Raw genomic sequence first — 27,390 nt, 5'->3', positions numbered from 1 at the left:
ACCATATGTAAACACATCCAATACAACCATATGTAAACACATCCAATACAACCATATGTAAACACAACCAATACAACCATATGTAAACACATCCAATACAACCAATACAACCATATGTAAACACAACCAATACAACCATATGTAAACACAACCAACACAACCATATGTAAACACATCCAACACAACCATATATAAACACATCCAACACAACCATATATAAACACATCCAATACAACCATATGTAAACACATCCAATACAACCATATGTAAACACAACCAACACAACCATATGTAAACACATCCAATACAACCATATGTAAACACATCCAATACAACCATATATAAACACATCCAATACAACCATATATAAACACATCCAATACAACCATATGTAAACACATCCAATACAACCATATGTAAACACAACCATATAGAAACACATCCAACACAACCATATATAAACACATCCAATACAACCATATGTAAACACATCCAATACAACCATATGTAAACACAACCATATGTAAACAACACAACCATATGTAAACACAACCAATACAACCATATATAAACACATCCAATACAACCATATAAACACATAAACAACATAAACACATCCAATACAACCATATGTAAACACATCCAATACAACCATATGTAAACACATCCAATACAACCATATGTAAACACATCCAATACAACCATATGTAAACACAACCATATAGAAACACATCCAACACAACCATATGTAAACACATCCAATACAACCATATGTAAACACATCCAATACAACCATATATAAACACAACCAATAGAACCATATATAAACACAACCATATGTAAACACAACCATATAGAAACACATCCAATACAACCATATGTAAACACAACCATATAGAAACACATCCAACACAACCATATGTAAACACATCCAATAGAACCATATGTAAACACATCCAATACAACCATATATAAACACATCCAATACAACCATATGTAAACACATCCAATACAACCATATGTAAACACATCCAATACAACCATATGTAAACACATCCAATGTGCACGTGTTGACATTAAAATAACAACACAAAATATGTCAACAAATCAAATGAACATCACTGATTCTGTCCGTTCTCTCCTTCATAAAGAAACATCCTGTATGTATGTATTTTTGTTCACATGAGAATGAAATGTAAAAATGTCAGCATATTTACTTTGTCTGGTTGAAGCAGTGATCTGCGAGGGGAGACAATGTGCCCGCTGGCACTGAACACACTGATGTCACGCTGGTTGCTAGGATGCACAAAAGCTTCCTGGTTGCTAGGATGCACAAAAGCTTCCTGGTTGCTAGGATGCACAAAAGCTTCCTGGTTGCTAGGATGCACAAAAGCTTCCTGGTTGCTAGGATGCACAAAAGCTTCCTGCCAACGTGAGGCAGCTCTGATGCAGAACCCCTTCCACCATACCAGTGGATCCTCTTCTGCTGGAATGGGAGGCAGATGGGTAGACCTTGATCTCTTCTTTCACTCTGTCTTCTGGGGAGGTTGGAATCTGACCCTCGTCACCTCTCTGATGCCTTGTCGAGGTAGTCTTTCTCATCAACCCAGCCAGGCCTTTCCCCGCCGATGCCGCTGTGGGGGTGTTGGTGCATCGTGGTTCTTCTCTGACTTGTGCAGCTGTCAGCTTCAAGGCCACCTGGACACAGCTGTCAGCTTCAAGGCCTCCTGGACACAGCTGCCAGCGTCAAGGCCTCCTGGACACAGCTGCCAGCGTCAAGGCCTCCTGGACACAGCTGCCAGCGTCAAGGCCTCCTGGACACAGCTGCCAGCTTCAAGGCCTCCTGGACACAGCTGCCAGCTTCAAGGCCTCCTGGACACAGCTGCCAGCTTCAAGGCCTCCTGGACACAGCTGCCAGCTTCAAGGCCTCCTGGACACAGCTGCCAGTGTCAACTTTTTCAGGCTCATCTAAGAAGCTTATTTTGAGGCCTCAAATGCATGCTTTTCAACCGTTCGCTGCCTGCACCCGTACGCCTGACCAGCATCACCACCCTGGATGGTTCCGACCTTGAATATGTGGACATCTATAAGTACCTAGGTGTCTGGCTAGACTGTAAACTCTCCTTCCAGACTCATATCAAACATCTCCATTCGAAAATCAAATCAAGAGTCGGCTTTCTATTCCGCAACAAAGCCTCCTTCACTCACGCCGCCAAACTTACCCTAGTAAAACTGACTATCCTACCGATCCTCGACTTTGGCGACGTCATCTACAAAATTGCTTCCAACACTCTACTCAGCAAACTGGATGCAGTTTATCACAGTGCCATCCGTTTTGTCACTAAAGCACCTTATACCACCCACCACTGCGACTTGTATGCTCTAGTCGGCTGGCCTCGTAAACACTATATATATTCGTCGCCAGACCCACTGGCTCCAGGTCATCTACAAGTCCATGCTAGGTAAAGCTCCGCCTTATCTCAGTTCACTGGTCACGATGGCAACACCCATCCGTAGCACGCGCTCCAGCAGGTGTATCTCACTGATCATCCCTAAAGCCAACACCTCATTCGGCCGCCTTTCGTTCCAGTACTCTGCTGCCTGTGACTGGAACGAATTGCAAAAATCGCTGAAGTTGGAGACTTTTATCTCCCTCACCAACTTCAAACATCTGCTATCTGAGCAGCTAACCGATCGCTGCAGCTGTACATAGTCTATTGGTAAATAGCCCACCCATTTTCACCTACCTCATCCCCATACTGTTTTTATTTATTTACTTTTCTGCTCTTTTGCACACCAATATCTCTACCTGTACATGTCCATCTGATCATTTATCACTTCAGTGTTAATCTGCAAAATTGTAATTATTCGCCTACCTCCTCATGCCTTTTGCACACAATGTATATAGACTCCCCTTTTTTTTCTACTGTGTTATTGACTTGTTAATTGTTTACTCCATGTGTAACTCTGTGTTGTCTGTTCACACTGCTATGCTTTATCTTGGCCAGGTCGCAGTTGCAAATGAGAACTTGTTCTCAACTAGCCTACCTGGTTAAATAAAGGTGAAATAATATTTTTTTTTAAAGCGGGGGTCAATGAAACAAGCCATGTGCATGACTCTCTTTGTATCTGTTAAGGTCTTCTCTCATTACCCTTTTCATCTCCCTGGTCAGGGATTGCTCCGTATCCTTTTCATCTCCCCGGTCAGGGATTGCTCTGTATCATCTCCCTGATCAGGGATGGCTCCATATCCTTTTCATCTCCCTGGTCAGGGATGGCTCCATATCCTTTTCATCTCCGTGGTCAGGGATTGCTCTGTATCATCTCCCTGATCAGGGATGGCTCCATATCCTTTTCATCTCCTGGTCAGGGATGGCTCCATATCCTTTTCATCTCCCTGGTCAGGGCACACAATGTATATAGACTCCCCCTTTTTTTTTTCTACTGTGTTATTGTTAATTGTTTATGGCTCCATATCCTTTTCATCTCCCTGGTCAGGGATGGCTCCATATCCTTTTCATCTCCCTGGTCAGGGATGGCTCCATATCCTTTTCATCTCCCTGGTCAGGGATTGCTCTGTATCATCTCCCTGATCAGGGATGGCTCCATATCCTTTTCATCTCCCTGGTCAGGGATGGCTCCATATCCTTTTCATCTCCCTGGTCAGGGATGGCTCCATATCCTTTTCATCTCCCTGGTCAGGGATGGCTCCGTATCCTTTTCATCTCCCTGGTCAGGGATGGCTCCGTATCCTTTTCATCTCCCTGGTCAGGGATGGCTCCGTATCCTTTTCATCTCCCTGGTCAGGGATGGCTCCGTATCCTTTTCATCTCCCCGGTCAGGGATGGCTCCGTATCATCACCTTGGTCAGGGATGGCTCCGTATCCTTTTCATCTCCCCTGTCAGGGATGGCTCCGTATCATCTCCCTGGTCAGGGATGGCTCCGTATCATCTCCTTGGTCAGGGATGGCTCCGTATCATCTCCCTGGTCAGGGATGACTCCGTATCATCTCCCTGGTCAGGGATGGCTCCGTATCATCTCCTTGGTCAGGGATGGCTCCGTATCATCTCCCTGGTCAGGGATGGCTCCGTATCATCTCCCTGGTCAGGGACGGCTCCGTATCATCTCCTTGGTCAGGGACGGCTCCGTATCATCTCCTTGGTCAGGGACGGCTCCGTATCATCTCCTTGGTCTGGGATGGCTCCGTATCATCTCCTTGGTCAGGGATGGCTCCGTATCATCTCCCTGGTCAGGGATGGCTCCGTATCATCTCCCTGGTCAGGGATGGCTCCGTATCATCTCCCTGGTCAGGGATGGCTCCGTATCATCTCCCTGGTCAGGGATGGCTCCGTATCATCTCCCTGGTCAGGGATGGCTCCGTATCCTTTTCCACCAGAACATCACAGGTGACGTGGTCCAGGACAGGGCTGATGGCTGACAGTGTCTCTGAGGCAAGTGCATCTATTAACTTTCTCAGAGGTTCAAGGAGCTGGCACAGTTGCTCCATGACACTTATGTCGGCATCCGTTGGTCTTCAGATGCCATGTTCCTCTTTCTCCAGCCAGTGTCGCACAGACCGGCTGCTGGTGGCTGAGGAAACGCTCAAGCATCTTGTGTGTAGATCTTCATCGGGTCACCACATCATGGATCAGAGCCTTCCTTCTGTGGCATGTTGAGGGCAGCTTGCTTTTTCTCTGTTCTCTCCTTCTCTTCCAGCTCCGTGAGAAGCCTTGGACCAGATGACGACAGGCCTTGACTACTGTGTCAACTCTCTGAATTTTTCAGAGCCTTTGAGATGGCCAGGTTCAAATGATTGGTCAAAGCAGCCAAAGCCACAGATCTGGGACCTGTTCAAAAGCCTTGATCGTGTTTGTTGTGTTGTCTGTGGTTATACAGACCAGGTCTTTCTTGTTGATCTCCCCACTCTTCCAGCATATTCTCAAAAACCTCTCTGATGTTGTGAGCCGAGTGATCTTCTGGGAAGAACTGTGTTTCCAGGCAGTTTGATTCCAGTTACCATTCTGGGGTGAGGTAATGGCTAGTGAAGCTGATGTAGGGTTGAACCACCCCCTGCTTTCATTGGTCCAGAGGTCAGTAGTTGCAGCACACCATGTGCCTTGAGCGAAACATTTTCCAACATCAGCTTTAACCTGGTTGTACAGGTTTGGGATTTCAGTCTTGGAAAATAATGTTTGTGATGACACTTTGTAGTGAGGCACGGCAACCTTCATCAGCCTCAGAAAGACGGGCCTCTCAACAATATGAAATGGCACCATGTCCTTTGCAATGTAATATGAAAGGGTGTACAGTGAGGTCTTTTTTGATGTGTGTGTATTAACAGCCTGCCTTTTTAAATGATGGCTGGAGTGTCTGTGTCACAACTGTAGATGAGGACAGACCAGTAGCATCACTGGGTTTGCCTGCTGCACGCCCATCTCTGTAAACAAGGAAATGGATCATGTATTATTATTATCACACACACTATCTTCTGTGTTGCATTTGAGTATATGCAATGACCCCATGCACAATTTACATAAATACAAATGAGTCTTAAGAAGACAGTAATTGCAATGAGCCCAACAATTGACATAAATACGGGAGTCTTGTACGGGGGAGTCTTGTACGGGGGAGTCTTGTACGGGGGAGTCTATAGTGTTTCTCCTGTTGGAACACTTTTTACAACCAAGTCGACTGCTGGATTTTAAATGAACAAAATATGTTGGTTGGGTGACTAAACTACATAACGTGTTATCGTGTGCAATGGTAGGCAATTTTTAACAATGTTTTTTTTCCTGATAAAGTTAATTGCATCCGCCGTGGAGCCCAGTTTCATAATATGACCATATTTCCCAGCTGCTTGCCGTCGTTTTGAAGTGGTCACGAACAAACAGGCCTTATTTTAGGGTATTTTTCACCCTGCCAGCTCCTATTAGTTGTATTGAGCGCCGTGGCAACAACTCGCCTTCTGAACGTTCTCTTCCCAGCTTATTGTTCGACGTCACAATGCCTGTTTCGCTATTGTTGGTAACGAGACCTGCTCACTTTGTTTATGGTTCAAATGTAAACAACAACAAAATGACTCATGGAACTCTGAGGTCGTCCCATTGTTTCCTATATAGGCAAGTCTGTTTATTTCGCCAAATATTTTGCAATGTGTATATTTAGATAAAAATTAAAAAAAATGTCAGACACCATTTTAATCATGATTAATCTCCTCTTTCTAATTCTGTGAGTCTGGGTAGCGAGCTCGTTTTTCATCGATCACTAGACCAGAAATAGTCCGACATTTTCATTTTCCCCCCTACTTTCTCATTATGCAGCCATAAGCACAGTTGACACCATCGATATGTGCGGATGCTACTTTCTACACAAGTAGTTTTTTTTTCTTCCCAGTTTCGTCTGACGAACAGATTGTATTGGTAAAATTAAAAGGCATACATGTGCCTTTAGGCCAAATGGAATTTTAAGCATCACTCCAGTGAAAACAGGCTCTGTGAACGTTCCATTCCATTCATTTGCTATGGGCTAGCTCTAGTGTTCCAGCTTAGCCAACGTTCCATTCTATTCATTTGCTATGGGCTCGCTCTAGTGTTCCAGCTTAGCCAACGTTCCGTTCCATACATTTGCTATGGGCTCGCTCTAGTGTTCCAGCTTAGCCAACGTTCCATTCCATTCATTTGCTATGGGCTCGCTCTAGTGTTCCAGCTTAGCCAACGTTCCATTCCATTCATTTGCTATGGGCTCGCTCTAGTGTTCCAGCTTAGCCAACGTTCCATTCCATTCATTTGCTATGGGCTCGCTCTAGTGTTCCAGCTTAGCCAACGTTCCATTCCATTCATTTGCTATGGGCTCGCTCTAGTGTTCCAGCTTAGCCAACGTTCCATTCTATTCATTTGCTATGGGCTAGCTCTAGTGTTCCAGCTTAGCCAACGTTCCATTCCATTCATTTGCTATGGGCTCGCTCTAGTGTTCCAGCTTAGCCAACGTTCCATTCCATTCATTTGCTATGGGCTCGCTCTAGTGTTCCAGCTTAGCCAACGTTCCATTCTATTCATTTGCTATGGGCTCGCTCTAGTGTTCCAGCTTAGCCAACGTTCCATTCTATTCATTTGCTATGGGCTCGCTCTAGTGTTCCAGCTTAGCCAACGTTCTTTTGCTGTTTTTCAGCCTTAGGTGAGTTTTGAATGGTTCTATTGTCCAGCCTAGCAATGGGTGAATAGAGTCTGAAGACGCACGAGGCACACAGCAGCAGAACAAGTGTAGTGTTTTTATAAGAGTAGGTAACACTGAAAAGCTTCAGTTTACATTATTGACAAGCTATTAGCAAAGTTAGACAGGCAAACCTTGACATTTTCCACCATCCCAAAGTCCCCACATCATGCATTGAGCTAAAAGTGAACTTACCTTGCATACCCTATAAGGTAGTGGGTGGTGGTCACAAAGAGGACTCGAGATTTTTAATTGTTTCCCGCTTTTGCTGCGATTTAAAAAAAATAATGTTGCATGTTCTGCAGACAAGGTGACCATCTTCGATTTGAAGTTTCCCTCAGCACTCTTGTAAAAACCAAAATACGACCACACTTCAGATTTGGTCCTCTTCAAAGGCTGAAAAATCTCCCGGGCGCTGTCACTGCCTCCCGCCATGTTTTCACACAAAACAAAACCCACGTTGCTGCGCCTGCGTCAGACCGCCGCTAACTTTGGTTGCTGCTGGACGGTATTTCCCGTGAGTTTTTCAAACCGCAGTAATCAAACACTGTTTTAATGATAATTAACATTCGAAACGGTAATAATAACCGTCTGGAATTTTACTGTGGTTTTATCGTGAAACCGGTAACCGTTTCATCCCAAAACCATCATCTAATATTCTTGTCTTTCCTCTAATGAATGTGTTTTCTCTCCCAGACTTCTCAGATCGTATCAGTAAGAACAAAAGAGTGGGCTATGAGTCGGGAGAATATGAGATTGTGAGTAGATGCTGCTGCTGCAATATTTCATATTGATTATTGTTCTATAAATAGTACCATTTGATTCTGTTGGGACACATAAACCATCTCTGTGAAATCCATCACAAGACCTATTACGTGCCCATTTGAATCATGTGGATAATGATTCAGCTGTCTATTTGAATCTTGTGGATAATGATTCAGCTGTCTTGTGGATAATGATTCAGCTGTCTATTTGAATCTTGTGGATAATGATTCAGCTGTCTATTTGAATCTTGTGGATAATGATTCAGCTGTCTTATTTGAATCTTGTGGATAATGATTCAGCTGTCTATTTGAATCTTGTGGATAATGATTCAGCTGTCTTATTTGAATCTTGTGGATAATGATTCAGCTGTCTTATTTGAATCTTGTGGATAATGATTCAGCTGTCTTATTTGAATCTTGTGGATAATGATTCAGCTGTCTATTTGAATCTTGTGGATAATGATTCAGCTGTCTTATTTGAATCTTGTGGATAATGATTCAGCTGTCTTATTTGAATCTTGTGGATAATGATTCAGCTGTCTGTTCTGACCTTCAGTGTATGTTAACTCTGTTTTCTTCCCCTCTCTCTCCATGCCTGTCTAGTTGGCGGAGGGCTGTGGGGTGAAGGAAACCCCCCAGCAGAAGTACCAGCGGCTGGTTCATGAGATCCAGGAACTCAGTCAGGAGGTGGAGACCATCCAGGTAAAACCCCTAAACCGCCCGGGTCAGACACTGTGCCAAACAACCCCTACACCCTAAACCGCCCGGGTCAGACAAATACTCCCAAAACCCTACCCTAACGTTAGCCCCCTAGCCCTTGCGCCCTAGAGTTAGCCCCCTAGCCCTTGCGCCCTAGAGTTAGCCCCCTAGCCCTTGCGCCCTAGAGTTAGCCCCCTAGCCCTTGCGCCCTAGAGTTAGCCCCTAGCCCTTGCGCCCTAGAGTTAGCCCCTAGCCCTTGCGCCCTAGAGTTAGCCCCTAGCCCTTGCGCCCTAGAGTTAGCCCCTAGCCCTTGAGCCCTAGAGTTAGCCCCTAGCCCTTGCGCCCTAGAGTTAGCCCCTAGCCCTTGCGCCCTAGAGTTAGCCCCCTAGCCCTTGCGCCCTAGAGTTAGCCCCCTAGCCCTTGCGCCCTAGAGTTAGCCCCCTAGCCCTTGCGCCCTAGAGTTAGCCCCCTAGCCCTTGCGCCCTAGAGTTAGCCCCCTAGCCCTTGCGCCCTAGAGTTAGCCCCCTAGCCCTTGCGCCCTAGAGTTAGCCCCCTAGCCCTTGCGCCCTAGAGTTAGCCCCCTAGCCCTTGCGCCCTAGAGTTAGCCCCCCTAGCCCTTGCGCCCTAGCGTTAGCCCCTAGCCCTTGCGCCCTAGCGTTAGCCCCCTAGCCCTTGCGCCCTAGCGTTAGCCCCTAGCCCTTGCGCCTAGCGTTAGCCCCCTAGCCCTTGCGCCCTAGCGTTAGCCCCTAGCCCTTGCGCCCTAGCGTTAGCCCCTAGCCCTTGCGCCTAGCGTTAGCCACTAGCCCTTGCGCCATAGCGTTAGCCACTAGCCCTTGCGCCCTAGCGTTAGCCACTAGCCCTTACGCCCTAGCGTTAGCCCCTAGCCCTTACGCCCTAGCGTTAGCCCCTAGCCCTTACGCCCTAGCGTTAGCCCCCTAGCCCCTACGCCCTAGCGTTAGCGTCCTAGCGTTAGCGCCTAGCGTTAGCCCCCTAGCCCTAGCGTTAGCCCCCTAGCGTTAGCCCCCTAGCCCTAGCGTTAGCCCCCTACGCCCTAGCGTTAGCCCCCTAGCCCCTACGCACTAGCGTTAGCCCCTAGCCCTTACGCCCTAGCGTTAGCCCCCTACGCCCTAGCGTTAGCCCCCTACGCCCTAGCGTTAGCCCCCTAGCCCTTACGCCCTAGCCTCTACAAACCTGTGTACATATGGCTACAATAGGGCGTGTTTTTTTTATCCCACTGAATCTTCCTGATTAGTCTCGGGTTCCTGGGGCCCATCTTTATACCCCAGTGACCTCTACCCACCCCCAAACCACCCATCTTTATACCCCAGTGACCTCTACCCATCTCCAAACCACCCATCTTTATACCCCAGTGACCTCTACCCACCCCAAACCACCCATCTTTATACCCCATCGACCTCTACCCACCCCCAAACCACCCATCTTTATACCCCAGTGACCTCTACCCACCCCAAACCACCCATCTTTATACCCCATCGACCTCTACCCATCCCCAAACCACCCATCTTTATACCCCAATGACCTCTACCCACCCCCAAACCACCCATCTTTATAACCCAGTGACCTCTACCCACCTCCAAACCACCCATCTTTATACCCCAGTGACCTCTACCCACCTCCAAACCACCCATCTTTATACCCCAGTGACCTCTACCCACCTCCAAACCACCCATCTTTATAACCCAGTGACCTCTACCCACCTCCAAACCTGTGGTTGTCATTTCCCTGTGTGCTGATCACATCTGTCTATGCTCCTCTCCCCTCAGGCGACCACACGGGACAGCAGTTCAGAGGAGCGTCTGACTCCTGTCGTCCTCGCTCAGCAGGCTGCCCAGCTCAAACAGCAGCTGGTTTCTGCCCACCTGGACTCACTGCTGGGACCACAGGCACATATTAATCTAGCTGACCCAGATGGAGCACTGGCCAAGTAAGAGGGGGGAGAGGGGAGGGGCACCAAGGTAACCTGTCTAAATGTCTACCGCATCGTAGCACTCACATCTGTAGCCATGAAAAACATTGAGAGGCTGGTCATGTCTCACATCAACACCATCACCCCAGACACCCTGGATCCACTCCAATTCACATACCGCCCCAACAGATCCACAGATGACAAAATCTCTATTGTACTCCACCACACTGCCCTTTCCCACTTAGACAAGGGGAACACCTACGTGAGAATACTGTTCATTGACTACAGCTCAGCGTTCAACACCATAGTGCCCGTGAAGCTCATCACTACGCTAAGAACCCTGGGACTGAACACCTCCCTCTGCAACTGGATCCTGGACTTCCTGATGAGGCACCTCCAGGTGGTGATGGTAGGCAACAACACATCCGCCACGCTGACCCTCTAACACAGGGCGGCCCCAGGGGTGCGTGCTTAGTCCCCTCCTGTACTTCCTGTTCACCCATGACTCCATCGCCATCATTAAGTTTGCGAACAAAACGACGGTGGTAGGCCTGATCACCAATGACGATGAGACAGCCTATAGGGAGGAGGCCTGGCAGTTTGGCGCCAGAAAAACAACCTCTCCCTTAACGTCAGCAAGACAAAGGCGCTGATTGTGGTCTACAGGAAATGGAGGGCCGAGCAAGCCCCAATTCACATCAACGGGCCTGTAGTGGAGCGGGTCTCCTTCGCATAGAGTTGATCAGGCTGTTGATTATGGCCTGTGGTATGTTGTCCCACTCCTCTTCAATGGCTGTGTGAAGTTGCTGGATATTGGCGGGAACTGGAACATGCTGTCGTACCCGTCGATCCAGAGCATCCCAAACATGCTCAATGGGTGAGTGCGTATGCAGGCCATGGAAGAACTGGGGCGTTTCCAGCTTCCAGGAATTGTGTACAGATCCTTGCGTCATGGGGGAAATGGCAAGACAGTGGGCCTCAGGCTCTAGTCGCTGTATCTCATTACCCCACGGCACCATGGGAAATTCTGTTCACAACGTTGACATCCAGTGAACCGCTCGCCCACACGACGCAATGCGGTTGTGAGGACGGTTGGACATACTGCTAAATTCTCTAAAACCCCCGTCTGTCTGTTGTTCAAACCCCCGTTTGTCTGTTGTTCAAACCCCCGTTTGTCTGTTGTTCAAACCCCGTCTGTCTGTTATTCAAACCCCGTCTGTCTGTTATTCAAACCCCGTCTGTCTGTTATTCAAACCCCGTCTGTCTGTTATTCAAACCCCCGTCTGTCTGTTATTCAAACCCCCGTCTGTCTGTTGTTCAAACCCCATCTGTCTCTTATTAAAACCCCCGTCTGTCTGTTATTCAAACCCCCGTCTGTTAAAACCCCCGTCTGTCTGTTGTTAAAACCCCGTCTGTCTGTTGTTCAAACCCCGTCTGTCTGTTGTTCAAACCCCCGTCTGTCTGTTGTTCAAACCCCCGTCTGTCTGTTGTTCAAACCCCGTCTGTCTGTTATTCAAACCCCGTCTGTCTGTTATTCAAACCCCGTCTGTCTGTTATTCAAACCCCGTCTGTCTGTTGTTCAAACCCCGTCTGTCTGTTGTTCAAACCCCGTCTGTCTGTTGTTCAAACCCCCGTCTGTCTGTTGTTCAAACCCCGTCTGTCTGTTGTTCAAACCCCGTCTGTCTGTTATTCAAACCCCGTCTGTCTGTTATTCAAACCCCCGTCTGTCTGTTATTCAAACCCCCGTCTGTCTGTTATTCAAACCCCCGTCTGTCTGTTATTCAAACCCCCGTCTGTCTCTTATTCAAACCCCCGTCTGTCTCTTATTCAAACCCCCGTCTGTCTGTTGTTAAAACAACCATCCTAACCCTTATGTGCCTTTTTATTCTTGACCCTCTCTCCTTCCTCCCTTTCTCTCTCTGTCTTCCCTTTCTCTCTCTGTCGTCCCTTTCTCTCTCTGTCGTCCCTTTCTCTCTCTGTCGTCCCTTTCTCTCTCTGTCGTCCCTTTCTCTCTCTGTCGTCCCTTTCTCTCGTCCCTTTCTCTCTCTGTCGTCCCTTTCTGTCGTCCCTTTCTCTCTCTGTCGTCCCTTTCTGTCGTCCCTTTCTCTCTTCGTCCTCCCTTCCTCTCTCCGTCTCCGTCAGACGTCTGTTAACCCAGCTGGAGGCAGTGAGAGGCAGTAGGGGCAGTACAGGGGAGGGGAAGGCCCCAGCAGCCAAAGGTCCTGACGGTGTGGTGTTGTATGAGCTACACAGCCGGCCAGAGCAGGAGAAGTTCACAGACGCTGCCAAGGTATGGAGCCCAGGGCAATGGGACTGTGTGGAAAGGGGTCCCTAAGTGTGTGTGTGTGTGTGTTCGGCAAAAACGTGTGTCTGCATTTACACATGCAAATTTGAGTCAGTCCTTGGTCAATTCTGTGTCACTTGTTTACCCAGTTTTCATTCATTCACGCCTGAACCTCTCCATCGTTTGTCTCTGTTAAGATGGCAGAGTTGGAGAAGCGGCTTTCAGAGCTGGAGACTGCTGTGGGTTCTGGATCAGACAAACCGGGACCTCTGAGTGCTGGGGTGCAGGGAGGCAGTCTCATGGTGAGTCTCTTCTTGTCTACCACCGTGGTCCATTGATTGAGTTCAGTTGACAAAATAAAATAAAAAGTATCCCGTTTTTGACCAACTGAACTCAATCAATCCAATTTGTTCATAAAACATTTTGTGGGGTTTTGAATGATCCACAATGTCAGAAAGTACAGTTAACCCTGCCCTGATCATCAATCACTGTTAGCCCTGAGACTGAGCTCTCTCTCTCGGTCTGTCTCTGTCCTCCAGGACACTATGGAGCTGCTGCAGGCGAGGGTCAGTGCTCTGGACTCAGCCACTCTGGACCAGGTGGAAGCCAGGCTGCAGGTAACGTTGAGGATCAGCAGAAACATTCCCTCTCCCTTGATGAAACACTGGCCTTGTATCAGTCTAGCAGTAATCAATGTTCCACTACTCTGCAGAGAACACTTGGTTTATTTCACGTTTGTAATACAGTTGCTTTGGCAATGTTAACATGTGTTTCCCATGCCAATAAAGCCCCTCAAATTGAATTGTATTGAATTGAATTGAATTGAATTGTATTGAATTGAACACCCAATGACAGGTGGGCTGGTATTTGTGTGCTTGTTATACAGCAAAAAGTGGACACTGTTATCGTTGTTTTGTGTTTTTCTCTGTGTAGAGCGTCCTTGGAAAGATGAACGAGATTGCCAAGCACAAAGCAACCATTGAAGATGCTGGCACACAGAACAAGGTTAGTCCGGCTTTTTATATTGAGGTTTAGAAGTAAATGTAAGAGTTTTTATATGACATCTTATTTCACACAGTAATTAGGTTATCCCTATGGCCAGGAGGTTTTCCTAACCACCAGGAGAACTACTTGGCCCAACAGTAGTCATCTCCTGTAGATGTCACCTGGACAGTCGTCCCCTGTAGATGTTATCTCCTGTAGATGTCACCTGGACAGTAGTCATCTCCTGTAGATGTCACCTGGACAGTAGTCGTCTCCTGTAGATGTCACCTGGACAGTAGTCGTCTCCTGTAGATGTCACCTGGACAGTAGTCGTCTCCTGTAGATGTCACCTGGACAGTAGTCGTCTCCTGTAGATGTCACCTGGACAGTAGTCGTCTCCTGTAGATGTCACCTGGACAGTAGTCGTCTCCTGTAGATGTCACCTGGACAGTAGTCGTCTCCTGTAGATGTCACCTGGACAGTAGTCGTCTCCTGTAGATGTCACCTGGACAGTAGTCGTCACCTGGACAGTAGTCGTCTCCTGGACAGTAGTCGTCACCTGGACAGTAGTCGTCTCCTGGACAGTAGTCGTCACCTGGACAGTAGTCGTCTCCTGTAGATGTCACCTGGACAGTAGTCGTCTCCTGTAGATGTCACCTGGACAGTAGTCGTCTCCTGTAGATGTCACCTGGACAACCTGGTTGGGGGTAAACCTGCCGTCTGTTTACCCCCCAACCGTATCATTACTGCGTGTATTATTTTCATCCACAACGTGTTCCGTGTTGTCTCCGTCTGTCAGGTGTCTCAGCTGTATGCTGTGGTGCAGAAGTGGGACACCATGGCAACCTCTCTGCCCCAGGTGGTGCAGAGGCTCATGGCTGTCAAGGAGTTGCATGAACAAGGTAATCACCTGTCAATCACCAGACCTGGCTCAGAAACAGGCTAACCTGTCAATCACCAGACCTGGCTCAGAAACAGGCTAACCTGTCAATCACCAGACCTGGCTCAGAAACAGGCTAACCTGTCAATCACCAGACCTGGCTCAGAAACAGGCTAACCTGTCAATCACCAGACCTGGCTCAGAAACAGGCTAACCTGTCAATCACCAGACCTGGCTCAGAAACATACGTTACAATTAGAAAATTTAAAAAATGCACATTTAACTGCAGGTGTGGAAGTTATAAAAATGAATTTAAAGGAACAAGTAATGTCCACAGCGCTGATATGCTTTTAAAATGTGGGTGGTCTGACTCTCTCTCTCTCTGTAGCCATGTGGGTGGTCTGACTCTCTCTCTCTCTGTAGCCATGTGGGTGGTCTGACTCTCTCTCTCTCTGTAGCCATGTGGGTGGTCTGACTCTCTCTCTCTCTCTGTAGCCATGTGGGTGGTCTGACTCTCTCTCTCTCTGTAGCCATGTGGGTGGTCTGACTCTCTCTCTCTCTCTGTAGCCATGTGGGTGGTCTGACTCTCTCTCTCTCTGTAGCCATGTGGGTGGTCTGACTCTCTCTCTCTCTGTAGCCATGTGGGTGGTCTGACTCGCGCTCTCTCGCTCTCTAGCCATGTGGGTGCTCTCGCTATCTCTGTGTGTATGTGGGTGGTCTGACTCTCTGTGAATAAGTATATGAACCCTGGTCCTTTCTCTCTCTGTGTGTAGCCATGCAGTTTGGTCAGCTGCTGACCCACCTGGACACCACCCAGCAGATGATCAACAACTCTCTGAAGGACAACGGGACACTGCTCTCACAGGTAGTAAACACAATGACACATCTCACACTGCTGCTAGGTTGGACTGATGTCCCTTTTTAAAGTCAAGTTTTTAAAAAATACTTTGTCTTTTTCTAGAGTATCTGTACTTGACTATTTATATTGTGGACTACTTTTACTCTGCATATTTTCCTAAAGAAAATCATGTAATCCCCCAATACATTTTCTCTGACACAAAAAAGTACTCGTTACATTTTGGATGCTTAGCAGAACAGGAAAATGGTCCAATTCACGCACTTATCATGAGAACATTCCTGGTCCCTACTGCCTCTGATCTGGAGGACTCACTAAACAGAGAACATCCCTGGTCATCTCTACTGCCTCTGATCTGGAGGACTCACTAAACAGAGAACATCCCTGGTCATCTACTGCCTCTGATCTGGAGGACTCACTAAACAGAGAACATCCCTGGTCATCCCTACTGCCTCTGATCTGGCAGACTCACTAAACAGAGAACATCCCTGGTCATCTACTGCCTCTGATCTGGCGGACTCACTAAACAGAGAACATCCCTGGTCCCTACTGCCTCTGATCTGGCAGACTCACTAAACAGAGAACATCCCTGGTCCTCCCTACTGCCTCTGATCTGGCAGACTCACTAAACAGAGAACATCCCTGGTCCCGACTGCCTCTGATCTGGCAGACTCACTAAACAGAGAACATCCCTGGTCCCTACTGCCTCTGATCTGGCAGACTCACTAAACACAAATGCTTCGTTTGTAAATGACGTCTTAGTGTGCCCCTGGGCTACCTGTAAATAAAATCTGACTAAAATGGTGCCCTTTGGTTTGCTTAACATAAGGAATTTGAAATGATTTATACATTTGACTTATACTGAACAAAAATAGAAACTTAACATGCAACAATTCCCTTGATTTGACTGAGTTTACAGTTCAGTTCGTATGAGGAAATCAGTCAATGGAAATCCATTAAGCCCTAAATCTATGGATTTCACAGGACTGAGAATACAGACGTGAATCTGTTGGTCACAAATTCCCTTTAAAAACAGTTTTTTAATGGTCCTCACTGTGGGCCTCAGGATCCTTTTTACAGTATTTCAAATTTGCCATCAATGAAATGCAATTGTGTTCGTTGTCCGTTGCTTATGCCTGCCCCATACCATAACCCCACCGTCACCGTGGGGAAAACCGCTCACCCACACGATGCCATACACGTGGTCTGTGGTTGTGAGGCTGGTTGGACATACGGTCAAATTCTTTAAAACAACTTGAGGTGGCTTATGGTAGAGAAATTAACATTCAATTATCTGGCAACAGCTCTGGTGGACATTCCAGCAGTCGGCACTCCAATTGCACGCTCCCTGAACTTGAGACATTTGTGGCATTGTGTTGTGTGACCAAACTGCACATTTTGGTGGCCTTTTATTGTCCCCAAGATGCACCTGTGTAATGATTGTTGTTTAATCATCTTTTATTTAAGCTCAAACTCTTTTACGTTTATATTTTTGTTCAGTGTATATTTAAAATCAAGTACTTTTTAGACTTTTACTCAAGTAGTATTTAACTGGGTGACTTTCACTTTTACTTGAGTCATTTTCTATTAAGGTATCTTTATTTTTTCTCTGGAATGACAATTGGGTACTTTTCCCACCATGATAGTTAAGAACGCTAACAATATGGAAGAAAATGAAAATGTATTCTACAGGAACCAATGTCACTCCCTAAAAACACACCCCTATGAAACAATCCTTGGATAGCTTTTCAGAATTCACCGATTTTTTTAAAGTTTATTTTTTATTTGGTCCACATGGAAAACGGCGAAGAACCATAAATTACTTGCTAATAGTGAAGAAATGTATTTCTATGACAGAATTTAAAAGCAATTGTTGCCTGACCAATGTAGATATTTTCAAATGCATGGAACTGAAAAGTTTTATATCAAGAAATTGATTTGAAAATTTTCGGGATATCAGCAATCTTGAGGGAATCTTATTTGAGTCAGAAAACGGTGTTCTTATGATAGGTAAGATATACAAAACCTTGCAGAGAGCCTATCCAACTGACAATCTCTTAGAAAAAGACCAAGACTTAAAAAAAGACCTGATGTTGGCACAAGATGGAGGGAAAGTTGGAAAATAACTCATGCAATTTCATGCTGACCAGACCGGACACGTCGCGTGTGCGAACGTTGCAAAATAAATTTAGAAATCCATGTTATTCATCTATTGCACCCACACTGCTCGCACCAATGACTGTCTGCGATGCGAAGGGCTAAAATAGAAGTCCTTTCTATTTCTGACGCAGATCGCACTGAAAATCCTGCCTCTCCCACTTCCTCATTGGTTATACTCACGTGGGTGATTGAAAGACTAAATGTTTTGCCGGTTGTCGTGGTAATACTATGAAAGTGTAGATGCGATCACCATATAAGTTCAAAGATGAAAAAGCCTGGAAGGAGGAGAGATGACTTGAAACGATTCGGTTGTCTGTTTTATGTGTGGATTAATTGTCGGAGTAGAGGACCTTGTGCACTTCAGGTAAAATAACAACTCAATGTTTATATCCCAGGACAAATTAGCTAGCAACAACACGCTAGCTAAATAGGACAAATTAACGTTAGCTAGCAAGTGCAAGCTAACTAGCTAAATTGCGATACATGTTTAATGCATTTCGACCTGTCCCCAAATTAATGTCATTGGTTCAGAATTTGTTTTGATATTTTAACCTGCGTGTCGTGATCGTGTTTGGTGTGGGGGGACAAAATAAATGTATGCAGGCGCGCAGCCGGTTTGGGTTCTGTGTTACAAACTTCTTAGGGCAGCAATCTCATTAACGGGATCGATATGACAACAGCCAGTGAAAGTGCAGGGCGCCAAATTCAAAACAGAAATCTCATAATTAAAATTCCTCAAACATCTTATACCGTTTTTAAAGGTAATTTTGTTGTTATTCCCACCAGTGTCCGATTTCAAATAGGCATTACAGCGAAAGCACCACAAACGATTATGTTAGGTCAGCACCAACTCACAGAAAAACCCAGACATTTTTCCAGCCAAAAAGAGATGATAAAATGAATCACTAACCTTTGATGATCTTCTTCAGGTGACACTCATAGGACTTCATGTTATACAATACATGTATGTTTTGTTCGATAAAGTGCATATTTATATTTAAAAAATCTCAGTATACATTGGCGCGTTACGTTCACTAGTACCATAAACATCCAGTGATATTGCAGAGAGCCACATTTTACAGAAATACTCATTATAAATGTCGATGGAAATATAAATATACCTTTCCTTAATGCAACCGCTGTGTCAGATTTTGAAAAAGCAAACCATGCAATAATCTGAGACGGCGCTCAGAAAAAAATAATAATAATTATCCGCCATGTTGGTGTCAACAGAAATCCGAAATCACATTATAAATATTCCCTTAACTTTTATGATCTTCATCAGAATGCACTCCCAGGAATCGCAGTTCCACAATAAATGCTTGATTTGTTCGATAATGTCCATTGTTTATGTCCAAGTAGCTACTTTTGTTAGCGCGTTTTGTACACAAATCCAAACGCTTGTTCGTCGGACGATAACTTAAAAGTTATATTACAGGTCGAAGAAACTTGTCAAACTAAGTATAGGAATCAATCTTTAGGATGTTGTTATCATAAATCTTCAATAACATTCCAACCGGAGAATTCCATTGTCTGTAGGAAAGCCATGGAACGCAGGTCGCTATCATGTGAAATGTGCGTGTCCAGGACCTGGCTCTCTGCCAGACCACTGACTCAAAGACCTCCCATCCGGCTCCACAACACAATAGAAGCCTCATTCAAGTTTCTAAAGACTGTTGACAAATTAATCTAGTATAAACAAATTTTGTTGAATTTATTACACATGACAAAATTTACATTCTCAGCACAATGGCAGTCAAGTCTTAGGTTTCACATTTAACAATGACTCAATAATCCATGCCTTCTGGGAATGCTATAAAGTCCAAAAGTGATGGGTGAATTTAGAAGTTACAATTTTTAATGTACTTACCTCTCCCTCTCCCTTATTTTCTCCCTCTCCCAGGTTCAGACAACCATGAAGGAGAATCTCTTGTCTGTAGAGGAGAACTTTGCAGCTCTGGACCAGAGAATGAAGACTCTCAACAAATAAATCTGGTTTCTTTATAAAAAAAACGTCTGTCAGGACAGTTGGGCAAATTGAGGGAGTGGAGGATCTTCTCTCTCACTCTGTTTCTCTTCCACCTCAGCCTTCTTTTTTTCCCGCAAAGTGGAATGTTTGATTTGAAAGTATAAAAAAGAAAAAACAGGACAAAAAAAAGCTCAAAAATGGCCACCAAATTTTCTTGATTTTTTTTTTTTTCTCCTTTTCCACATCTCTCCATTTGAAGTCTTTCATTTAGTATCAAATGCAATGCATTACACCCACATATATATATATATATTATCCCTTCAAAGCTCGATGGCTTTTTCGCAATGAAAAATATTTATCCAGATCCTTTCAACCTCTTCATCCACACTAGTTGTAGGTCTGTGCTACAACATTCCGCTAAGTCATTTCATTGAATGTCCCAATTTTGAGGGCTCAAGAAGTGGAATAGCCATGTCAGAGAAAAGACGTTGTCTACAACACAAAAACAAACAACCAATGCTGATTTATCCACCCTTTTTCCCTGAAGTATACACTTTGCACACTTCCTGTTGTGGATTTAACAACGGTGGAAAAAGTCCCTCTAGTCCTTACACCAATACAATGATGGGAAGTAGGCTAGTGCACACTTTGGGAGAAGGGAGAAGAATCGGGACGCGTCGTCAACCAGAAAGACGATGTATGGACATGTAGCAGTGTGTGTTGGGGGGGGCCTGAAGTCCCGGAGGGATGCTTGTAAATATGCCTGTGTACCTTAAATGTTTCATGCTCAGTTGCTTGTAACTTATTATTATTGTGGCTGAGACTAAAATACCACACACTACTTTTTAAATCTACTGCGTTGTTTGTCATTGCCTACGATGGACTGTACTGTACCTGACTGTTGAGATATCTGAATAAACAACATGCTTAAACTACACTTACTCTTCTACAGAGAGTGATAACTTGTGAAACATGTATCTGTTACATAAAAACTACAGTTCAATATTAGTTATTCTCTGCCAAAGTGCCAATATGATACTGAAAGATTGAAACAAATTCTGTGAACTATCTAAAGTGAACAAAGTCAATATTAGTTATGTTTATAATTATTTACATACTATGTGACTAAAAAGCCTATTGCATGCTTCCCAGTCGAAACAGTTATGTGAAGGTCCAGATGTTGGGCAGGGGGGGTTTTCTGCTGCTCATCACTGAGCTATAAGAACCATTTCAATAAGAATAATTTCCTTTTGGCAAATCGAAATTCTGTAGCGGAAGTCTACGCCCCTTCATCGGTGATTGGTCAATAGTACTACTAGTAGGACTGGGAACATGAAGCGGTGTCATTTGAGACGATTAATTTTAATACAAAATGTTCGTGACTCAATGGGGAAAGACGACGGTTATATTGCCGCTTTTTGTTCTAGTTTTCTCAAACTAAAGTATTTAGGGAGTATGAGAGCATTAGATATTCGCCTAGCCGAAAAACGAACCTATGTATGCGGACACCTTAAAAGACTGACTGTAAAGACATGATTCAGACTTGATTCCAATGCTACAAAATTGTTGATTTCTTCTCAATTCCCTCATATCAACGCAACACAGACTAAATTAAACATTCACAGGAGTGCCAAATATAGAAGGTAAAAATGGCCCAATCACGCAAGATTTTGGTTCTGTTAACCGAGATTGAGGCTACGATTAGGGATCGGGTAAACTGATCCTAGATCTGTAGTTACAGCCAGGCAATTTGTTACTCGAGTGCTCTTAAATCCTGATTACTCATGTTTGTAATGGTGCTACATGGCCAGCAGGGGGAAGCATAGGCCTTTATAAAAAGCTTCGCTTGGGTTCATAAGGTGGGGTACAGGTTTTCAACACTCACTCCATCATTGCCAACTGCTACCAGATACAGTGCAATTGAACTTTGAATCTTTTAGCCACCATTGAAGTATATTTACTAAAACCCTGATGTAGAATAGGTATAAGGCTAATGATAATGTTGTGAGTGGTGGTAGTGATGGTGTTTGAAGCAGCCAGGTTGATCAGTTGATATAGCCTAGTTTCTATCTGATCGGCTGTGGGAAAATGAAAACTATCAGTACAATCTCTTCTTGCCCCTCGTCGACCTCTGGCTGGCCTCATCACTGTCGAGCTTTTATTTTATTTTTACCGTGACTACCTTGGCTGTGCTTATTTCCTCTTCCTTCCTCTGCGCGTGTGGCAGGTTCCCTCTCCTTCTCAGCATTCTTGAAGTCTGCGTGGGTATTCCCCGCCATCTCCCTTCTAAACGAGGCCCCGCTTAAATTTCGGTAATGTCCCGGACCCCACCGATGTGATCTGTCTTTTTAATATCATAGGGATCATCCTCCCAAACTTTGTTCATACGCCCAACTCTGTCTTTGGGTTTACTTGGGGGCTTTTATTTCAGGCATGCGCAGTCGCTGAGAGGCGATCTTTTAGAAATGCTATAAAATGCACCTGAAGAGCCGCTCGCCCGTTCTCTGTGAGCTGTTCTGTAGACCTGTGCTGCGCCCTCCTCTAGCTTTATTATAGACTATAATAAACCCAACAATTGTTAAGCATTCAACCTGAGCAGTCCTACAGTAAACAGTCAGGATACGTAGAGTAGATGCATAAAATAGAATATAACTTGACTGTCCATTATTTTTGTTCTGTGAGAGAATGGGCAGGAGGGGCAACAGTGTTTATGAAAAGCATAACACCACAATATTATTCCATTGACCCAGCGTCGACCGGGTTTGGTCGTCCTCGTAAATAAGAATGCGTTATTAACTGACTTGACTAGTTAAATAAATATATATATATATTTTTTAATCTGATGTACGGGGTATGGATATTTTTCTTAGGCATCACCATACAGGAATAAACTCTAATTTAACAAGAGTATAAATCAATAGGCTTTATGACTAATCAGATAAAGTTCATTGGCAATTACAGCAAGCAAAGAGAGTCAGGTTGAGATGAGTGCTTTTGCAAAACTCAGACAGCATTGATACAACCATGTAATTATACTTGTTACCTACCTAATACTGAAGAACAATAGTCTGAGAGACAGTGCCAGGTCTTGTCCAAGTCCCAAAACAATCCAGGTATAAAACAGATTATGAATATTCACCTGTCATGTCAACAGTCTTTCTGGATACTTTATTAAAAAAACAATACATGAATCCCAATCCAGAAAACCACATGCTCGTATTCAACACACAACTGTAGTTTCTCAGGACAGTTTTATTTTATTTTCACATTAAGTGCATTCTGAAAGTATTCATGCCCCTTGACGTTTTCCACATTTTGTTACGTTACAGCCTTAATAAAAACATGATTAAACTGTTTTTCCCTCTCATCAATCTACACTGGGGCAAAAAAGGTATTTAGTCAGCCACCAATTGTGAAAGTTCTCCCACTTAAAAAGATGAGAGAGGCCTGTAATTTTCATCATAGGTACACTTAAACTATGACAGACAAAATGAGAAAAAAAAATCCAGACAATCACATTGTAGGATTTTTAATTTATTTATTTGCAAATTATGGTGGAAAATAAGTCTTTGGTCTTGGCCATAGTGGAGTTTGGAGTGTGACTGTTTGAGGTTGTGGACAGGTGTCTTTTATACTGATAACAAGTTCAAACAGGTGCCATTAATACAGGTAACGAGTGGAGGACAGAGGTGCCTCTTAAAGAAGATGTTACAGGTCTGTGAGAGCCAGAAATCTTGCTTGTTTGTAGGTGACCAAATACTTATTTTCCACCATAATTTGCAAATAAATTCATAAAAAAATCCTACAATGTTATTTTCTGGATTTTTTTTCTCATTTTGTCTGTCATAGTTGAAGTGTACCTATGATGAAAATCACAGGCCTCTCTCATCTTTTTAAGTGGGAGACCTTGCACAATTGGTGGCTGACTAAATACTTTTTTTGCCCCACTGTACATACAATACCCCATAATTACAAAGCAAAAACAGGATTTTAGAAACGTTTGCAAATGTATTTAAAAAAAACTGAAATATCCCATTTACATAAGTATTCAGACCCTTTACTCAGTACTTTGTCGAAGAACCTTTGGCAGCGATTACAGCCTCAAGTCTTCTTGGGTATGACGCTACAAGCTTGGCACAGCTGTATATGGGGAGTTTTTCCCATTCTTCTATGCAGATCCTCTCAAGCGCTGTCAAGTTGGATGGGGAGCGTCGCTGCACAGCTATTTTCAGGTCTCTCCAGAGATGTTCGATCGGGTTCAAGTCTGGGGCTCTGGCTTGTCCCGAAGCCACTCCTGCGTTGCCCTGTTGGAAGGTGAACCTTCGCCCCCAGTCTGAGGTCCTGAGCGCTCTGGAGCAGGTTTTCATCAAGGATCTCTTTGTACTTTTCTCCATTCATATTTGCCTCGATTCTGACTAGACTCCGAGTCCCTGCCGCTGAAAAACATCCCCAGAGCATGATGCCGCCACCACCATGCTTCACCGGAGGGATGCCGCCACCACCATGCTTCACCGGAGGAATGGTGCCAGGTTTCCTCCAGACGTGACATTCAGGACAAAGAGTTCAATCTTGGTTAAATCAAACCAGAGAATCTTGTTTCTCATGGTCTGAGAGTCCTTTAGGTGACTTTTGTCAAACTCCAAGCGGGCTGTCATGTGCCTTTTACTGAGGATTGGCTTCCGTCTGGCCACTCTACCATAAAGGCCTAATTGGTGGAGTGCTGCAGAGATCGTTGTACTTCTGGAAGGTTCTCCCATCTCCACAGAGGAACACTGGAGCTCTGTCAGAGTGACCATTTTGTTTCTTGGTCACCTCCCTGACCATTGCCCTTCTCCCCCCTGATTGCTCAGTTTGGCTGGGTGGCCAGCTCTAGGAAGAGTCTTGGTGGTTCCAAACTTCTTCCATTTAAGAATGATGGAGGCCACTGTGTTCTTGGGGACCTTCAATGCTGCAGAAATGTTTTGGTACCCTTCTCCAGATCTGTGCATCGACACAATCCTGTCTCAGAGCTCTACGGACAATTCCTTCGATCTCATGGCTTGTTTTTTGCTCTGACGTACGCTGTCAACTGTGGAACCTTTAACAGCTCTCGAGTGGCGCAGGGGTCTAAGTCTCCCGGGTGGCGCAGCGGTCTAAGGCACAGCATCTCAGTGCAAGAGGCGTCACTACAGTCCCTGGTTCTAATCCAGGCTGCATCACATCCGGCCATGATTGGAAGTCCCATAGGTCGGCGCACAATTGGACCAGAGTTCTTCCGGGTTTGGCCGTCATTGTAAATAAGAATTTGTTCTTAACTGACTTGCCTAGTGAAATAAAAGGTTACATTAAAAAATAATAATACATCTCAGTGCTAGAGGTGTCACTACAGACCCTGGTAGACAGGCGTGTCTTTCCAAACCATGTCCAATCAATTTAATTTACCACAGGTGGACTCCAATCAAGTTGTAGAAACATCAAGGATGATCAATGGAAACAGGAGGCACCTGAGAAATGTTTAGTCTCATAGCAAAGGGTCTGAATACTTATGTAAATAAGGTTTCTGTTTTTATTTATTTTGAATACATTTGCAAACATTTGTAAAAACCTGTTTTCATTTTGTCATTATGGGTATTGTGTTTAGATTCATGAGGGGGAAAAAAATAATTTAATAAATTTTAGAATAAGGCTGTAACGTAACAAAATGTGGAATGCGTCTGTATGTACAGTGCATTAGGAAAGTATTCAATGGTCTGTCTTTCATATAGCTGTTTTACAGTTCAATTGTGTCATTTATTGATTTCTCTATAACCTACAACCTTTTGTTACTCTTGTGAATAACATTTCCTTCTTTTTTTTGTCCCCGAGCATCAATGTTATTATTAGCTACTGTATTCGTATTTAGTTATTAGGCCTATGATTATGATCATTAGTATTTCTATGATTATCGAACTAAGAAATTAGATAGGCTTATGGAATAATATTGTGGTGTAAAATTATGTTTAGCTTTTTATAAAAACACTGTTGCTCATCCCATCAAAGACTATGATAACAAAAAACCCAGCCAGTGGCAACACCGTGGCAACAAAGCCCCGTGTCCTCTAAGTATCCCACTAACGAATACTATATACACACGCTACACGACCGGACTCAATAAACAGACAAAGTATTTCGCTCAACTACTCAGCAACAGACCCTCAAGTCGTGACGTGGAAAACCGAGGCTCATCGAGCGCTTTAACCCTGGTCCCGGAGAACGGAGCTTTCTATTCGCTACTCGCGCACGCGACGCGTCTCATATCGGCGCTGTTGCTGGGCTGGTAAACTGCGGGTGTTGTTGCACGGTGCATTAAAACACTGGTCTGTCTGTTGGAGTTAAGGAATTAACCGTTAAGTGTCAACGTATGAAATAACATAGGAAGTTAAAGACGTTATTATAAAGACAATGCGCGTGATGGTTTTAAAGGGTTAACCTGAATTGTGTATGTTTTAATATCAGTTTTCATCAACACTGGCAGCTTGTTCATGATCATCATCCCGCAAGGCACAGATAGAGGGGAGTTTAGGAACTCGCGATCAAGAAGTGTGGGAGGTTGATTTAATAGCCCGCGCCCGTCACTCCACACAGAGACATGAGGGCGATATAAAAAAGAAACGAAATGTCTGAAATGAATATCCTAATAACACGGCATTCCTTTAGAATAAACACAGCCAGTAAAATAAAAACAAACAAAACAATCCATCCCTATAGGGTTAAATTTCATTATGTTTCCTTTGAGACAAGATGGGGATGCTACCTATGGCATACATAGGCTATATTTCATTGTGTTTCCTTTGAGACAAGATGGGGATGCTACCTATGACATACATAAACATAATGAAATATAGCCTCCTTTGAGAAACAAAATAGGTTTGAAGTTGAATTTGTTGCAGCAGACACTACCACTCTTGTGAAATAATATTATACACACAGAAAGCAGGACGGAGTCGGACTTTAAAGCATTTTATTACTCTCACAAACTTGAATAGTGTACAATGTGGCCCTCACGCGCATAAAGAAAACGGCCCCCAAACATAAAGATAAATAGCGGAGAATAATAGAAGCAAGCCTATATCAAAAACGGAAAATAAAAACCGATCTATTATTGGATACAAAACGAGCCAATATTCCAAACAGAGTTGCTTTCTTTATTCCTTTCACAATATCCTACAACTGAACATAAATTATAAATAGCCTATAGTGTCGCCTAATGTTTGTGAGCAAAACTTTCTTTTGACATTCTAAAATATTCTTGCATAAGTGTATTTTTTAAATATTTTTGTTAGAGCCAGAGACTGTTAAATAAAACATGCTCTGGTTCTCCTGGTCTTATTTCCGACTAGAAATTGGTTGCCAAGCATTGCATCATTCCTTTCATGTGACTCCCTTACGCCCCAAATTCGTCCTGGCTGCATCACATCTTCACGTCACACAAACTACCCAGAGTGGAGACAAACCAGTGGCCCTTTAGAGCCCGCCTTTACTGTAGAATACAATTACCAATTGGATGTCGCCAAGCAAAATAATTTAGCGCGTAGATTACTATTGTACCATCTGGTTGTCAGTCATTTCATCATCAGCTAATGGGCTTCGGTTAAGTAAAAACTAAAAAAAAAAACTTCCCGTCGAGTTCGGTTGGCGT

The 27,390-nt window shown here is 44.4% G+C and overlaps 1 protein-coding gene across 1 annotated transcript in view; it reads left to right on the top strand.

Moving 5' to 3' along the window:
* dctn2 (dynactin 2 (p50)) overlaps positions 1 to 20,670 on the top strand; it is a 32,810-nt gene extending 12,140 nt beyond the window's left edge. Inside the window, exons 4-13 of the mRNA XM_065002047.1 lie at positions 7,907 to 7,968; positions 8,578 to 8,676; positions 10,458 to 10,618; positions 12,743 to 12,890; positions 13,082 to 13,186; positions 13,424 to 13,501; positions 13,818 to 13,889; positions 14,668 to 14,770; positions 15,522 to 15,613; positions 19,668 to 20,670. Of these exons, the coding sequence (XP_064858119.1) occupies positions 7,907 to 7,968; positions 8,578 to 8,676; positions 10,458 to 10,618; positions 12,743 to 12,890; positions 13,082 to 13,186; positions 13,424 to 13,501; positions 13,818 to 13,889; positions 14,668 to 14,770; positions 15,522 to 15,613; positions 19,668 to 19,754 (1,007 nt within the window). The 3' untranslated portion in view covers positions 19,755 to 20,670. The remainder of the gene's footprint in view (positions 1 to 7,906; positions 7,969 to 8,577; positions 8,677 to 10,457; positions 10,619 to 12,742; positions 12,891 to 13,081; positions 13,187 to 13,423; positions 13,502 to 13,817; positions 13,890 to 14,667; positions 14,771 to 15,521; positions 15,614 to 19,667) is intronic.
* The last annotated feature ends 6,720 nt before the right edge of the window (positions 20,671 to 27,390 follow it).

The sequence above is a fragment of the Oncorhynchus nerka genome, linkage group LG15, assembly GCF_034236695.1.
Source record: "Oncorhynchus nerka isolate Pitt River linkage group LG15, Oner_Uvic_2.0, whole genome shotgun sequence".
NCBI lineage: Eukaryota > Metazoa > Chordata > Actinopteri > Salmoniformes > Salmonidae > Oncorhynchus > Oncorhynchus nerka.
This window is presented reverse-complemented; position numbering and strand designations above follow the sequence as displayed.